The 18,115-nt window shown below is 46.9% G+C and overlaps 1 protein-coding gene across 4 annotated transcripts in view; it reads right to left on the minus strand.

Annotated features, from left to right (window-relative positions):
• The window catches only part of AIG1 (androgen induced 1), a 431,317-nt gene extending 413,618 nt beyond the window's left edge, over window positions 1-17,699 (minus strand). For 2 of the 4 annotated variants that reach the window (XR_012318249.1, XM_073673245.1), the window contains exon 1: window positions 17,347-17,699. Coding sequence is in view for 3 of the 4 variants with exons in the window: in XM_073673245.1 (XP_073529346.1) it covers window positions 17,347-17,487 (141 nt within the window). In the remaining variant the exon portion in view is untranslated. The remainder of the gene's footprint in view (window positions 1-17,346) is intronic. The other 2 variants (XM_073673244.1, XM_073673243.1) reach the window with 2 other exon arrangements.
• Window positions 17,700-18,115: the final 416 nt, after the last annotated feature.

Consider the following 18,115-nt stretch of genomic DNA (forward strand, 5'->3'; position numbering starts at 1 on the left):
CAGCTTGGATACCCAATAATTATAAGGCACAGAGGAATCACGGAGGACGTTGGTACCATCAGCAAGGTACTCCCTCACCATCTTCCGAAACTTTTCCCTCCTTGTGAGAGTACCCCGCGCCTCAGGGCCTGTGCAATGAGAGGGGCTGAGAAAACTGTCCCAGAACTTTGACAGGGTTCCCCTGCCTCTGCTGGATTGCATTTGTGTCTCTCTCGTCTATACTCCTTGGCTGTCCAACGAACTGTGACCTCTGCCGCCAGCGTTTTCAGATGGGAACTTTTTTAATAATTCCTCAACAAGGGCCTTCTGGCACAGCCCCATTTTATTAGGCCTGTCCAGCGTGGGAATAAGAGACAGAAACTTCTCCTTGTAGAGTGGATCTAGAAGTGTCACCAACCAGTAATGGCTGTCACCCAATATTTGGACAACGCGAGGGTCACGGGAAAGACAGCGTAACATAAACTCAGCCATGCGTGCCAGACTGCTAACAGGCAAGACTTCCGTGTCCTGACCATGCTCTCCTCCTCATCCTCCTTGTCCTCAGCCCATCCACACTGAACAGAAGGTACGACAGTTGTGCAGGTCCTTGCCCACAAGCACTTGTCCACGTGTCCATGGTTAGGTGGATTTTCCCAGTAATTGTGTTGTTGAGGGCACGTCTAATATTGTGGGACACGTGCTTGTGTAATGCGAGGACGGCACACTGGGAGAAATAGTGGCGGCCCGGGACCGAGTACCGAGGCACGGCCACCGCCATCAGGTTGCGGAAAGCTTCTGTCTCCACGAGCCTAAAAGGAAACATTTCAAGCGCAAGCATTCGCAAAATGTGTGAATTTAGTAGTGTGGCCTGTGGGGCATTGGCTGCGTATTTGCGTTTGCGTTCCAAGGACTGGGGGACAACTGAACGCTGCGCTGGGACAGGGACGTACTTGTTGATGGTGCTAGTTGAGAGTGTGCAATGACACGTGCAGGGCGGGAGGCACCTTCGCATGCGCCATGGACAGGGGATTGGCGTGCACGCACGACAGTGGAAGAAGCAGTGGTGTCACCCGCAGACACTGTTTCTGGACCCTGGGGTTCGGCCCACTTAGTCGGGTGCTTTGCTGCCATGTGCCTGATCATGCTGGTGGTGGTCAGACTGCTAGTTTTGCTACCCCTGCTGATCCTGGCCTGGCAGGTGGTGCAAATGGCCTTTTTGGGGTTATCTGCAGAGTCTTTAAAAAACAACCAGACTCGGGAAGACCTAACAGTTGTACTGGCAACTTCTGTCATGTTGGCGTTACAGGGAACGCTTTCCCACCTTGTTTCTGCGGCCACCACACTGCTTCTTCCTGCCTGCTGTGGTGCTACGCCTCCCTCCCCCTGTGTGCTGCTGTTCTCGCTCTGCATGTCCCCCTGCCAGGTTGGGTCAGTTACTATATCATCCACCACCTCGTCTTCCACTTCCACACCCTGGTCCTCCTCTTAACTTTCTTGCAATTGTGTCTCATCATCATCATCCACCTCTTGCGACAGTAATTGCACTTTCCCACCATTGCCTCCGTGTGACTGTGGCTGCTCAAATATTTGGGCATCGCTACAAGCGTTCTCCTCTTGACTTGCTTTAAGGTGGCCGGGCGAGAGGCCTGAATATACAAATGGAAAAGTGAACAGCTCTTCTGAGTGTCCAAGTGTGGGATCAGTTGTCTCCAGGCACTCGGCACGGTGGGAGGAAGGAGGATCAGGGTGAGGAATATGCGGTCCAGACTCACAGCTACTGAGACTTGACCGTGTGGAAGACAGGGTGGTGGCAAAGTGACTGGAAGCATTATCTGCTATTCAACCAACAACCTTTTGACATTGCTATGGGTTCAATAGTGGTGTGCTGCGGTCCCCTAGTAATTGGGACAGGAAGGTCGAGAGACAAGATGTAGGAGTTTGTTGTGGTAAAATTTCAGCTTGCCCACGGCCACATCCTCGACCTCTGCATTTTCAATCACCATCACGTCCGCTTCTCCGTCCCTTGCCACGTATCTTGCACATTTTAAATGGAGGACAATATTTTCCACATTAACGATAAATGGCTGATTTTGTAACGCAGTTATATGTATACGTCTAACAGAGAACCACAATTTTAAATAGCAGGCCTGTAATTTACTAATACTATTCCTCACAGAGATCTAGTGTGAATAACTTGATTGGCATACTGCAACAGAATGGAAGGCAGAAATGGCTGAATTTGGAACGCTTTTATATGTGATACGTCTGACAGAGAACCACAGTTTTAAATAGCAGGCCTGTAGTTTACTAATACTATTCTTCACAGAGACCTAGTGTGAATAGCTTGACAGACACACTGCAACAGAATGGAAAAGGAGGCCAATATTTTCCACGTTCAGTTCAAATTTCTGGATTTTTATCGAGGAAATATGGAACAGATCTGGCTTATTCTGCAATGCTAACAAACAAATGGAGCAGAAAAATGGTGTAGTCTGGACTGCTTTTTAAGAAAATAACCAGGATTAAGATAAAAAAAAAATTGACCTGGCCCCTGATATATGGGGCTATGTCTACAAATATCTGTAAGAACAGCAGCAGCAGGAACGTGCTATGAACTCTCTTGCACTATATGAACTGCAGTCTGCCACATACACTGCCTGCCTGCCTAATTCCTGCTATCACCACTGAATATATGCAGCTGGATTAGTCCTCAGAAGGACTGTTAGTTCAGATGGATATATAGATATGCTGTGGAATACTTTTACTAACTATAAACAAGCAAATCTCTCCCTGACTCAGGAGCAGCAGCTCTCCCTCCTCTGCCTGGTTCCACGGTAGACTGTAACGAGCATAGCGGCGTCAGGTCTTATATAGACCAGATGATGCTGTGTGGCCAGCCAATCACTGTAATGCCCACAACCAACATGGCTACGGCATTACAGTGCGTGGCAAGCAATCCCTGCATGTTCATTGGCTCTCTAAAGAGCGCCAAACATGCAGGGCGGGGACCCGAGTTCCGGACCGAGCAACCTGGAAATACTCCCCGAGCTTGTCGAGCACCGTGATGCTTGGGCGAGTATCGAGAAGTGGCGAGCACGTTCGCTTATCACTAGTCATTACATTAAATCTAGCACTGAAAATACTGGGTGATGTCTATTTTTAGGGTTTCTATGGAGTATATTCTTGTTTCCTTTCTGTTCTGTCGATATTCGACACCAATATCCTAATATTATCAAGATTGAGGGGGCTATAGAGCTGATTTATGAATTTATACAAAATTCATCCTATTTTTTCTGTACAGCTATACAGTTGTGCTAAAAAAAAGATTTTTCTCTTCACCATACTTATTCGTTCATTCGGCAAACATGTAGCTATTCTACTAGGCCATGAAATTGCCGAGACTCTCAAGGTCAAACTGCACTCTGCGTGACCCAGAAGTAGCTTTTATAATTTAAGTCTACTGACCGTCAGAACAAGGCACCATAGGCTTAAATTCTGAGTCCACGGACCCACTATCAGTATTTGGTCAGTATTTTTTCACAGGAATGGGAGCCAAAACCAGGTGAGGAACAATCAAAGAAAAGGTATAATAGAAACAAGTGCACCAATTCAGCATTTATCACCTACTCGTGGTTTTGGCTCCCACTCCTGAGAAAAAATACTGACAGAATACTGACCAAATACTGATAGTGGGGCTGTGGCCTAAAAGAGACTTCCAGCTCACGCATAGAGTGAATTAGCAAGTCGGAATTGTGGCGACATCACTGAGGAGAGGAGAACGACACTGGACACCAGAGAGAGCAGAGGTAGGTGAGTATATTCATACAATCACACTACATTACATGCACATATACACACATTTAATAAAATAAATAAATATATATATCATCCATATATATAGTGTAAGATGGCCACCAAGCAGGTCCTTGAGGGGAGATGTGTGTCACCGAGGTGGTTAACCTTAGTGATCTAAACCCGGAAAGAAGGCTCCAGCAAAGAGTGCAGGGAGTGTTAACAGGACGTTGCAAGGGCCAGGTTTAGGAGCAGTCAAAAATATGGGTGGGACTGGCTGCTCTCATATTTCCACCCTTGGGTGTGGTACGGCCTATATAAAACAGCCAGGTTGTCTCATTGGGGCCTGAGTGTGGAGGAGGAAAGACCTTAGTTGTATTGCTTAGACTCAGTCAGAGGCTGAGAGTGGAAGACAGTTGGCTAAAAGGGTAAGCCCGTGTTATATATACGGACTATTTATTTTCTGTTACCTTTGTGCCCAGAAAAGGGGTATTTTCTTCTCATGTGAACTTTGCTGAAGTTTATGACAGTTAATAAACTTCCAAAATACTTTGCACCAAAACCTGTCTCAGGTGTATCCATGGAGACTCTAAGAGCTATCCGGTGGCCTGTTTTGACTTAAGAACAAGAGCAGACTATGGTACCACGTCCCATGAAGTAGCAAAGACTTGTTGCACCCAATAATTGTGGGACAGGATTGTACACTGTTTTGGTACATGTGGGGGAAAGCAAGGTCACTTGGTAGCTCGGCTAATAACCATGTCGCAACCAAAAAAACCTTGTCGCATATCGTGGCTGACGGGTTTCCATTTTGTGTGCTCGTTGGCGATGAGGATGAGGCAGCATCTCCTGAAGTCAACATCTCTGAGCTGGAGGTGTCTGGGGAAACTTTGGAACTGCCCAGCTCAGGGACTCAACTCTGAAAAGTACTCTTGAAAATGTGACAGTACTTAAAGAAGATGTCCACTACTTTGACATTGATGCCCTATCCGTAGGATAGTTATCGCTGCCGATGGCGGCTGCCGCCGGCCGGAAGTGCTTGCCTGAGGGGCTTGGCCATCAAATTGTAGTGGCCGCCGCAGGGTACTGCACATCGGCCTCCTATTCAATTGAAGTTCGTAGAGAAGGATGGCAGAGACTGGGACTGTCTGCTACTCTATCTGGTATTATCCATCAGGGAAGTACCACACACCACTACTGGTTTCTCCCCGTTTGAATTACTGTATGATGTGATGCCCATTATGAAAGAGTACCTCCTCAAAGCCCAAGAGGCACATTCAAGGGTGTATAATAGGTCAGCTAGAATGAGACAGTTCAATCCTGGGAATCAGGTACTGGTGTTGGTTCCTACGGTGGAGAGCAAGTTCCTTGTCAAGTGGCAGAATCCCTATGAAGTGGGGGAAAAAGTTGGCGAGGCCAACTACAAAATTCACCAACCAGGCAGAAGGAAGCTCTACCAGTTTTTCCACGTCAACCTGATCAAGCCTTGGCAAGATAGGGAAGGTGTGGACGCTCATTGGTTGGTAGCCAAGTCTGACACCAACGTGGAAGACGTCAAGGTGGCAGAATCCTTATTGTGCCCTCAGAAGCAGCAGTGTCAGAAGCTGTTGCACTAAAATAAAGACCTCTTCTCTGAGTTACCAAACTTCTCTCAGGTCATAGAGCAGGAGATTCTCACATAGCCTCATGTTAAAGTCAACCTGAAGCCCTATCGGATCCAAGAGGCCCAGTGAGAGGTATTCTCGAAAGAGAAAAAGCGGATGATGGATCTCGGTGTCAATGAGGGGTCCAAGAGTGGCTGGTACAGTCCCACAGTGTTGGTGCCAAAGCCAGGTGGGGAATGGATGTTTTGCAATGACTACCAGAGGCTGAATGAGGTCTCAGTTTGACCCATATCCAATGCCCCAGATGGATGAACTTATTGAAAGGCTAGGGTCAGCCTGGTACATTACCACCCATGAACTCACGAAAGGGTATTGGCAAATTCCCCTATTCCAAGATGCCAAGGAGAAGGCCTTCTTGATGCCAGATAGATGTTTCTAGTTAGTCAGGATGCCGTTTGGGTTGCAAGGAGCTCTGGCTACCTTCCAGAGGGCCATGGATCAGATCCTAGCACCTCACAAGATGTATGCTGCATCCTACCTAGATAACATTTTCAGCCATGATTGAGGGAGCCACCTAATCAAAGTCCAGGCAATACTTGGTCTCAGGAAGGCAGGCTTTACCATCCACCAGAAGAAATGCAACATGGGGATGGAGGAAGCCAAATACTTGGGCTATGTGGTTGTCAGGGGAGAGATCAAGCCTCAGATAAATAAGGTAAAGGCAATCCAGAGTTGGCCACAACCTCTCTAAAAGGCAGGTTAAAGCATTTTTGGGCATAGTGGGCTATTACTGTCAGTTTATCCCTAACTTCGCCAAGATAGCGGCTACGTGGTCCCCAGTAGCTGAGACGGCCTTCCAGGAACTGGAACAGCCAGTGTTGGTGGCGCTGGATTTTTTCAAGGAGTTTTTGGTCCACATGAATGCATTGGATGTCAGGCTGGGGGCGGTCTTGTCCCATGAGATTAATGGGGAACACATTGTGATGTACTGGAGTAGGAAGCTTTCCACGTGAAAGAAGAACTACTCCATAGTGGAGAATGAATGTTTAGCCATCAGGTGAAAAATGAACACTGAGGTACTACTGGTTAGGCAGGAAGTTCAGGCTAGTGTTGGACCATGCCCCGCTGAGGTGAATGCAGGAGAAGGGCAACAATTCCTGAGTAACAAGTTGGTTCCTAGCCCTTCAGGACTTTAGCATTCAAGTGGAGCATAGGTAAGGGAAACTACATGGGAATGCGGATGCCCTGTCAAGGGTGCATTGTATGTTGATAGAAGGTGCCAAGCCCCAACCCCTGGTTTTGGCAAGAGGGGGGTATGTAAGATGGCCGCCGGGCAGGTCCTCGAGGGTAGATATGTGTCATGGAGGTGGTTAACGTCAGTGATGTAAACCCAGGAAGCAGGCTCCAGCACAGATAGTGCTGAGAGTGTTAATAGGGCGTTGCAAGGGCCGGGTTTAGGACCAGTCAAATAGATGGGTGGAACTTGTTGCTCCCATATCGCCACACATGGGTGTGATGCGGCCTATATAAAGCAGCCCAGCGGTCTCATTGGGTTCTGCATGTGAAGGAGGAAAGACCTTGGTTGTATTGCTCAGAATCTGCCAGAGGCTGATTGGAGGATGGTTGGCTAAACAGGTGAGCCTGTGTTATATTTATATACACTGCTCAAAAAAATAAAGGGAACACTTAAACAACAGAATATAACTCCAAGAAAATCAAACTTCTGTGAAATCAAACTGACCACTTAAGAAGCAACACTGATTGACAATCAATTTTACATGCTGTTGTGCAAATGGAATAAACAATAGATGGAAATTATTGGCAATTATCAAGACACCCTCAATAAAGGAGTGGTTCTGCAGGTGGGGACCACAGACCACATCTCAGTACCAATGCTTTCTGGCTGATGTTTTGGTCACTTTTGAATGTTGGTTGTGCTTTCACACTCGTGGTAGCATGAGACGAACTCTACAACCTACAGAAGTTGCTCAGATAGTGCAGCTCATCCAGGATGGCACATCAATGCGAGCTGTGGCAAGAAGATTTGCTGTTTCTGTCAGCGTAGTGTCCAGAGGCTGGAGGCGCTACCAGGAGACAGGCCAGTACACCAGGAGACGTGGAGGGGGCCGTAGGAGGGCAACAACCCAGCAGCAGGACCGCTACCTCCGCCTTTGTGCAAGGAGGAACAGGAGGAGCACTGCCAGAGCCCTGCAAAATGACCTCCAGCAGGCCAGAAATGTGCATGTGTCTGCACAAACAGTTAGAAACTGACTCCATGAGGGTGGTATGAGGGCCCAACGTCCACAGATGGGGGTTGTGCTCACAGCCCAACACAGTGCAGGACGCTTGGCATTCGCCACATAACACCAGGATTGGCAAAGTCGCCACTAGCGCCCTGTGCTCTTCACAGATGAAATCAGGTTCACACTGAGCACATGTGATAGACGTGACAGAGTCTGGAGACGCCATGGAGAGCGATCTGCTGCCTGCAACATCCTTCAGCATGACCGGTTTGGCAGCGGGTCAGTAATGGTGTGGGGTGGCATTTCTTTGGAGGGCCGCACAGCCCTCCATGTGCTCGCCAGAGGTAGCCTGACTGCCATTAGGTACCGAGATGAGATCCTCAGACCCCTTGTGAGGCCATATGCTGGTGCGGTTGGCCCTGGGTTCCTCCTAATGCAGGACAATGCCAGACCTCATGTGGCTGGAGTGTGTCAGCAGTTCCTGCAAGATGAAGGCATTGAAGCTATGGACTAGCCCGCCCGTTCCCCAGACCTGAATCCGATTGAGCACATCTGGGACATCATGTCTCGCTCCATCCACCAACGTCACGTTGCACCACAGACTGTCCAGGAGTTGGCTGATGCTTTAGTCCAGGTCTGGGAGGAGATCCCACAGGAGACCAACCGCAACCTCATCAGGAGCATGCCCAGGCGTTGAAGGGAGGTCAAACAGGCACGTGGAGGCCACACACAATACTGAGCCTCATGTTGACTTGTTTTAAAAGACATTACATCAAAGTTGGATCAGCCTGTAGTGTGTTTTTCCACTTTTATTTTGGGGGTGACTCCAAATCCAGGCCTCCATTGGTTAATAAATTTGATTTCCATTGATGATTTTTGTGTGATTTTGTTGTCAGCACGTTCAACTTTGTACAGAACAAAGTATTCAATGAGAATATTTCATTCATTCAGATCTAGGATGTGTTATTTGAGTGCTCCCTTTATTTTTTTGAGCAGTGTATATATGTATACACACACACACAGAATATTTATTTTCTGTTACCTTTTTGCCCAGAAAAAAGTTTTTTTCTGTACATGTGGACTTTTCTGAGGTTTATGACGGTTAGTAAACTTCCAAAATACTTTGCACCAGAACCAAAAAGGCCTGCGCGTTTACCTTAACTGCTGCCAGAGAGGGTGGAACACTTACAAAATAAATATATATATTATGGGAATGCTTCTTTAATGACATGGTATCCTTGAAAACAATCCCCAGACATTTAGGCTTGCGTGCCCACTATGCGTTTTTCAAGCGTTTTTGCCGCGGAATTTCAGCAGCGAAAACGCTTAAAAAATGCTTGGTAATACATGCCCCATGGTCCTCAATGATAATCCGCATGTGCTGTGCACATGCTGCGGAAATTTCCGCTGCAGATTATCATTGCGGAAAAATATGCAGCATGTCCATTAATTTTGCGGACATGCAACGTAATTTCCGCCATTGACTAGCATTGGAACGCATATTATCTGTATGAGCACATGTGCATAAGCGGATATTCTGCAATTCAATGTGCGGATGGTACCTGGGTCTGGAGAAGAGGAGACTCTCTTCCAGACTCGGGTACCATAGAACCTGTTAAAAAAAGAATTTAAAATAAAAATTATACTTACCTTCCGATGGCCCCTGGTGTTTTCTACGCTACGTCCGGTCCGTTGTATGGGTCTCGTGACCTGTCACATGACTAAATGACATCATGGCAGGTCCTTTCACACCACCGCGGACCATACAACAGACCGGACGCAGCGGAGAAAACAGCGGGGGCCATCGGAAGGTAAGTATAATTTTTATTTTTTACTATTCTTATTCTTTTTTTTTAAACTATTACTTGATCACACTATATAAATCCATGCCGGTTGCATGGATTTATATAGTGTGACCAAGTTGTCAAGCACTTTCCAAGTGATGCTAAAATCACTTGGAGAAGTGCTTGATAACCCGCATGCGGAAATGCATGTGAAGAACGCTTGACAAACGCTTCTACCTGGCAGGAAAAAAGCATGTAAAATCCGTATGCGTTTTTCCTGCCAGGGAGAAGCAGAAAAAATATGCAGCATTTCTGCATCGTGGGCACTTAGCCTTAAAAAAGTCATGAATGTAACTCAAGGCTGTTACGCAAAAAAGGTATTGACAGAATAACACTGGGAATCAGAGGTGGCAATTTAGGCAAGAGGCTGTCACAACTTGAATGTAAATAATTTATAGACTATGCACATTACCTCCTTTTAGACGTAAAGCACCACTGTAGCAGATTTTTTTTTATTGCACCGTTGGAGTGGTGCTTTAAATGTAAGTCCCCTGCCCCCTGTCTGATACTAACCTTCCAGAGTTTTCATCCATTTCCAGCGTCGCTCCAGTCGGTCTCTGGAGTAAAGTGACCTGCTGGCAGCTCTGCTGTTTCATGGAGCTGCGCAGAGGTCACTTTTCAATACAAATCTATGAGAGTCTCGTTCTGGCTCATAGGCTTGTATTGAGAGTGTGTGACGTAGCTTCTGACTTCCGGCCAGTCAGAATATGTATAGCACTTTATGGCGCATTATTTGATCATTCACATTCAACCATTATGCGGTTGCTATGGCACTTTAACCTTGTTTAACCTTTAGGATATTGTCACCAGCACCTGGCACTTTGTTACTGTAGCTTAGAATATTTTCCTACTGAATATTTCACACCTAGTTTTATATTTCAAATTATCTTCACTTTGAAATTTTGCAGTTTATTTTATTTCTTTATTTAGGTCTGGTCCATAGTCACAAGTTTTTATCTTATACTAACCAGGGTTTCAAAAGCCTCAATCCCGCTATATAATCTCATTTATATAAAGAGCCAATGGGCTTCCTCTCCCCGTAGTGGTGCTGGGTGTGGGCGTCAGCTGTCTTCTGGGAGACTTGTCTCTCTAAAGATAGCCACTCCCACATCCTGTCACATGACGAGGGGTGGAGACTATTCTTCAATAGAGGGCATCACAGCGGCACATGCACCACAATCTAAGGCCAGCAATTCAACACATTACTGTCATCACCCTACCCCTATGATGCAGCATCCTGTGTACTAGAATATCCCCTCTACTTCCCTCCAGTATGTGTATGCTACCTGTGGAAGAACCGAAACACGTCTCGTTGTGTCTGTTCATGCAGCAAAATAACAGTTACTTCAATTCTGTTTAACTATACACTGCCCTGGGCATTTTGCCATTTTTATCCCATTATATTGCTATGTTCTTCTTAGCACTGTTTATTTTATATGATATTTTCACTACTTGTCAACAATAAGGCTATGTGCCCACGATGCAGAAATGCTCCGGATTTTTTCCTGAGCGTTTCTGCATCTCCCTGGCAGAAAAAACGCATGCGGATTGTACATGCGGATTGTACATGCGGATTGTACATCCGGATTGTACATGCGGATTGTACATGCGGATTGTACGTGTGGATTGTACATGCGGATTGTACATGCGGATTGTACATGCGGATTGTACATGTGGATTGTACATGCGGATTGTACATGCGTTTTTCCTGCCAGGGACATGCGGATGTGAAGAGTTCTTCACATGCATTTCCGCATGCGGGTTGACAAGCGCTTTCCAAGCGATTTTAGCATCACCTGGAAAGTGCTTGACAACTTGGTCACACTATATAAATCCATGCAAACGGCATGGATTTATATAGTGTGACCGAAAAAATGGTAAAAAATAAAAAAATAAACCTATACTTACCTTCTGATGGCCCCCGCAGTCTTTATTCGCTCCGTCGAGGCTTGCCGGAAGCTCGGGGTACACTGAAAGACCTGCCGACGTCAGCGTCGCGTGACCCATCACATGACTAGATGACGTCAGCGCAGGTCCTTGAGTCCACCGCGAGCTGCCGGCAAGCCGAGACAAGGAGACCGGGGGCCATCAGAAGGTAAATATAATATTTATTTTTTATTTTATTCTTTTTTTTACAGGTTCTAAGGCAGTGGTCCCCAACCTTTTTTGCACCAGGGACCGGCTTGAAGCAAGGTCATTTTTCCATGGCCCAGCAAGGAGGGGGTGGGGTGGGCGGGGCTTTGGTCATATGGGGGCGGGGTAATGGAGGGATTTGGAGTTTAGTGCATACTTATCATATAGTGTAGACCAGGTCCCCGCCAGGAGCTATGCCAGGAGCCCCACATAATGTGCTGTGCCAGGAGCCGCATCACTGAGGCCCCATCACGCCCTGCAGCAGGACAGGGCAGCTGTCCTGACAGCTGCTGTTCAGCTGCATTTACTTCATCCCAGGGGCGGACACAGACTGTAGTGGGCCCCTGTGCAAGAAATTTTTGGGGGCCCCCCCCGCCCTTCATAAGGCAACAAAGTTATGTAAACATAACCCCCCCATGTGCATCTCTCACCCCCCCATGTGCAGCTCACCCCCGTGCATCTCTCATCCCCCTCCGTGCATCTCTCATCCCCCTCCGTGCATCTCTCATCCCCCTCCGTGCATCTCTCATCCACCCCCCGTGCATCTCTCATCCCCTCCGTGCATCTCTCATCCCCTCCGTGCATCTCTCATCCCCCCCGTGCATCTCTCACCCCCCGTGCATCTCTCATTCACCCCCCGTGCATCTCTCATCCCCCCTGTGCATCTCTCACCCCCCCGTGCATCTCTCACCCCCCCGTGCATCTCTCATCCACCCCCCGTGCATCTCTCATCCCCCCGTGCATCTCTCACCCCCCCGTGCATCTCTCATCTCTCCCCTCCCTCCCATGTGCATCTCTCATCTCTCCCCTCCCCCCATGTGCATCTCTCATCTCTCCCCTCCCTCCCATGTGCATCTCTCATCTCTCCCCTCCCCCCCCATGTGGATCTCTCATCTCTCCCCTCCCCCATGTGCATCTCTCATCTCTCCCCTCCCCCCCATGTGGATCTCTCATCTCTCCCCTCCCCCATGTGCATCTCTCATCTCTCCCCTCCCCCCCATGTGGATCTCTCATCTCTCCCCTCCCCCATGTGCATCTCTCATCTCTCCCCTCCCCCCATGTGCATCTCTCATCTCTCCCCTCCCCCCATGTGCATCTCCCATTCCCCCCACTCCTAGTTAATTGTATTTAAAAAAAAATAAAACTTGTTATACTTACCCCCATGCGATCCCTGCAGAATCCTGGCGCTCGTCCAAATCGCTGACACCAGGTTCTCCTGACTTCCGGCCATGTGACGGCGCCGTCACATGACCGGAAGTCAGGGGAATCATGAAGGTGCTGCCGCAGCAGCGCAGCGCTAAGATGTCCCGGACCCGGCGCTTAGCATGCGGCCGGGGGCCCCATGAGGAGAGAGACGCACAAGAGGGGGGCTCCGAGGGGGCTCCTACCGGCCGGGCCCCATACTGGAGTCAGGGCAGTCATGCCCTGATGGCGGCCCTGCTGGAGGCTGGAGGGGCCCCCTCTCCCCGCGGACCGGCTGAAAAACCCCAACGGCCCGGTCCTGGTCCGCGGACCGGCGGTTGGGGACCTCTGTTCTAAGGTACCCGGGTCCGGAGGAGAGTCTCCTCTTCTCAAGACCCGGGTACCATCCGCACATTGAACGCATGGATTCCGCATGTGCAGATCCAGGGATGCGGATTCCATGCTTTCCAATGCAAGTCAATGGCGGCAAAAACGCAGCGCTTCCGCAAAATAATTGGTAGTGCCGCGTTTTTTTCCGCAATGAAATTTCCGCAGCATGTGCACAGCACATGCGGATTATCACTGGGGAACATGGCAGGCCTTCTACCATGCGTTTTTTTTAAGCGTTTCTGCAGCGTTTTTGCCGCTGCGGTAACGCTTAAAAAACGCATCATGGGCACACAGCCTAACACTGCTATCACACTAGTCATTACTAAATCCCTGGTAGGGACTAATGCAGTGTTGATCAGCCTTAGTGGGATATTTATACCTCCCGCCCCCAACACACACATCTGTAATGGGCTATTAGCACATTTTCTACTATTACCTACATATCATTATATCTTGGCAAACTATACAGTGGTGTGAAAAAGTGTTTGCCCCCTCACAGATTTCTTATTCTTTTGCATGTTTGTCACACTTAAATGTTTCAGATCATGAAACAAATTTAAATATTAGACAAAGATAACACAAGAAAACACAACATGCAGTTTTTAAATGAAGATCTTTATTATTAGAGGAAAAAGAAATCCAAACCTACAGGGCCCTTTGTGAAAAAGTATTGCCCCCTTAACCTAATAACTGGTTGGACCACCCTTAGCACCAACACCTGCAATCAAGCGTTTGTGATAACTGGCAATGAGTCTTTTACAATGCTCTGGAGGAATTTTGGCCCATTCATCTTTGCAAAATTGTTGTAATACAGCCACATTGGAGGGTTTCAGAGCATGAATTGCCTTTTTAAAGGTCATGCCACAGCATCTCAATCGGATTAAGGTCAGGATTTTGACTAGGCCACTCCAAAGTCTTAATTTTGTTTTTCTTAAGCCAGAGTCAGAGATGGACTTGCTGGTGAGTTTTAGATCATTGTCCTGCTGTATAACCCACGTGCACTTCAGCTTGAGGTCACAAACAGATGGCAGGACATTCTCCTTCAGGATTTTTTGGTAGACAGCAGAATTCATGGTTCCATTTAAACCTTCCAAAATGTTCAACTTTTGTCTCATCAGTCCACAGAGTATTCTCTCAAAAGTCTTGGGAGATCATCAAGATGTTTTCTGGCAAAACTGAGATGAGCCTTTATGTTCTTTTTGCTCAGCAGTGGTTTTCGTCTTGGAACTCTTTCATGCATGCCATTTTTGCCCAGTCTCTTTCTTAAGGTGGAGTCATGAACACTGACCTTAACTAAGGCAAGTGAGGCCGGAAGTTGTTTGGATGTTGTTGTGGGGTCTTTTGTGACCTCTTGGATGAGTAGTCGCTGTGATCTTGGGGTAATTTTCATCTGCAGGCCACTCCTGGGAAGGTTCACCACTGCTCCATGTTTTTGCCATTTGTGGATAATGGCTCTCACAGTGGTTCGCTGGAGTCCCAAAGCTTTATAAATGGCTTTATAACCTTTTCCAGACTGATAGATCTCAATTACTTTGTTTCTCATCTGTTCCTGAATTTCTTTGGATCGCAGCACGATGTCTAGCTTTTGAGGATCTTTTGGTCTACTTCAGTTTGTCAGGCAGGTCCTATTTAAGTTATTTATTGATTAAGAACAGGTGTGGCAGTAATTAGGCCTGTGTGTGGCTAGGGAAATTGAACTCGGCTTCCCAAAGATGTGATAAACCACAGTTAATTTATGTTTTAAGGGGGGTAATCACTTTTTCACACAGGGCCTTGAAGGTTTGGATTTCTTTTTCCCTTAATAATAAAGACCTTAATTTAAAAACTGCATTTTGTGTTTTCTTGTGTTATCTTTGTCTAATATTTACATTTGTTTTGTGATCTGAAACATTTAAGTGTGATAAGCATGCAAAAGAATAAGAAATCAGTTAACACTTTTCACACCAGTGTACGTATTAGTAATTTCATTATCTAGATTATCCAGTGCATGCGCTGGGAGGGTTCACAAGTCTGCAGTCACACAGAGTGACTACAGACTTTTCATTCTGGGCTATGTGCCCACGATGCAGAAATGCTCCAGATTTTTTCCTGAGCATTTCTGCATCTCCCCGGCAGAAAAAACGCATGTGGATTGTACATGCGGAATGTACATGCGTTTTTCCTGCCAGGGACATGCGGACGTGAAGCGTTCTTCACATGCATTTCCGCATGCAGGTTGTCAAGCGCTTTCCAAACCATTTTAGCATCACTTGGAAAGTGCTTGACAACTTGGTCACACTATATAAATCCATGCAACCGGCATGGATTTATATAGTGTGACCTTAAAGAATGGTAAAAAAAATAAATCTATACTTACCTTCTGATGGCCCCCGCAGTCTTTATTTGCTCCGTCCTGGCTTGCCGGCAGCTCACGGTACACTGAAGGACCTGCCGACGTCAGCGTCGCGTGATCCGTCACATGACTAAATGACGTCAGCGCAGGTCCTTCAGTCCACCGTGAGCTGACGGCAAGGGAAGACAAAGACACCGGGGGCCATCAGAAGGTAAATATAATATTTATTTTTTATTTTATTCTTTTTTTTACAGGTTCTATGGTACCCGGGTCTGGAGGAGAGTCTTTGGATTTCGCATGTACAGATCCAGTGATGCGGAATCCAAGCGTTCCAATTCAAGTCAATGGCGGCGAAAACGCAGCGCTTCCGCAAAATAATGGGTAGTGCTGCGTTTTTTTCCACAATGATAACCCACAGCGGAAATTTCTACCATGTGTTTTTTAAGCATTTCTGCAGCGTTTTTGCCGCTGCGGAAACGCTTAAAAAACACATCGTGGGCACACAGCCTTAGACTGGAAAACCCCTTTAACTGGCTATAAAGGCAAAATGTGCCATTGTAACTACACAGTGCTATATAACATGATTGCAATATATTAGGAGGATAAAAATTTTGCTGGGAGTGCTTCTTTAACAGTGAATTACAGTAAGGACCTGTAGGGTAGATAACTACCAAATCGGAACCTGTAATGACAATACTAAATGGGTAGTTAGGAGGTTGGTCAATAGAAAAGAGATACTCAGTGGCCAAGGAGGTACTGGAAGACCTGCCACACCTAGAGGTGGCACAAAAAGCTGGTGTGATTACAGCGCTTGTCCTCCCTCTCATCTATGACCTTTTCCCTCCTTTCTCTTTTATTGCAATAAATATTGACATAGACAGATACATCCTGCAATGGATACACATCAGCGGTTAACAGCATGTCCACGTTCCCACAATGAGCTTTTGGTGAGATTTTCTCGCTGAGTATTTTTGCTGCGTCCAGTCCGCAGCGTCTTACAGCTCCAGCAGAGTACATGGGATTTCTAGAAATCTCCTGCCCACTGGGCTTCTTTTTTACTTTGCGTAAACTGACCTGCGGTGCGTATTTCACATCCACAACATGTCAATTTCTCTTGTTGGTACGCTGAGTTTTCTGTGTGGATTTTTCCTATCCGTAAACTTACATTAGATGCGGTAAAAAAAAACGCATATGCGTTTTCAGTGTGTTTCTGCTCATGTAATCCGCACTGACCGTATCAATAAAGTTTTGTCAAAGCCAAATACCAGGAAGTATCACAAACAAATCAGCTTTATTTAAAACATGACACAACAAAAAAAGAGACAAAAGCCGCAACGTCAGAAATGTGCTGAAAAAAATGCAAGTAACCGAATTTACTTAATCGGTGCGGAAAATCTGCAACATCAAAACCTCACCGCATACTTATTGTGGGAACGTAACCTTACAGAATATGTACGGGGGGCCCAGACCCTCATCCTGGACTCACAGACATTGTAAAGGTAGGTAGGTGTGTGTGTATAATTATATATACAGTATATGTATCACATATTTAGAGGCATCATATTCCGCAGCACTCTACAGACATTATGTATAATATAATCTCACACTATGCTATTTTATACTATAGTGAGTGATTATATATATATAATGTTTGTAGAGCGCTGTGGAATATGTATATATATTAGCGTGTGATCCTATATATTAGTCACACACACATATATATATATATACACACACACACAGATCTAGTGCACACACACAGACACACACATGTACATCACAGGCACAGGGTGCAGGTGGGTAGCAGTGGACATGCGCTGGATACTGGCTGCAGCCTCCTGACTCACCAAGTCAATGAAGGTGAGAAATTTCCAGCTGCCCCCATAGGTCTGGTGCGCGGGCATCTCTATGGCCTTGTAGTGGCACAGCACGGACAGGTATGAGAGCAGGATAGCGAACCGCAGCACCTGGCACGGGATTAGCGCCATGACAGGCCGCAGCGCTGGCAGGCCGGCGGGGATAGTGGCGGCCGCACAGCCCTCCCTCCCCGTCACTTATTTTACTACCCCCTTCATGTAACGTCTTGGGAATGGGATGGACGGCCGGCACTAAGCATCACAGCCCGGGGGAAGAAGGGGGGGCGGTTGTTATGGTGACGGTGCTATCGCTAGGGGGAGCGCGATAAGGACGTGGTGACGTCACAGACAGTAGGCGGAACCCTAGGTCCCGTCAGTGTGACGTCATCGGCTATGAGGCGTACGGAGGAGATGTTGGATCAGTCCGGGTCCCGGCAGGCGCTTACTCTGATTACCGGTCCCGGGGACTCTGTAGTCATTGGGCGCCTCGTGTTTTCTATATTCCTGACCACTTATCTCTTTATTCCGTTCTTTGGGAAGAAGATGGTTTTGGTCTTTTGGAGCCTCAGCCATTACTGTTCTTATTTTTATTTTTTCCCCACTCGGAGGTTGCTTGTTGCCATTTTCCGCACGCTATAATTTATATTCCTGCTTTTAGCAAAAAAGCCCTCCCAATATTCACTTGTGCCATTTTTTAAGGTTATTCTCTGAACACGCAAAATCACCTTTTTCTACCAATTGCAAAATACTGTGGTTTTTT

Source organism: Phyllobates terribilis, unplaced genomic scaffold (genome assembly GCF_046119375.1).
Source record: "Phyllobates terribilis strain yellow unplaced genomic scaffold, ASM4611937v1 Scaffold_3__8_contigs__length_932513732, whole genome shotgun sequence".
Classification (NCBI taxonomy): domain Eukaryota; kingdom Metazoa; phylum Chordata; class Amphibia; order Anura; family Dendrobatidae; genus Phyllobates; species Phyllobates terribilis.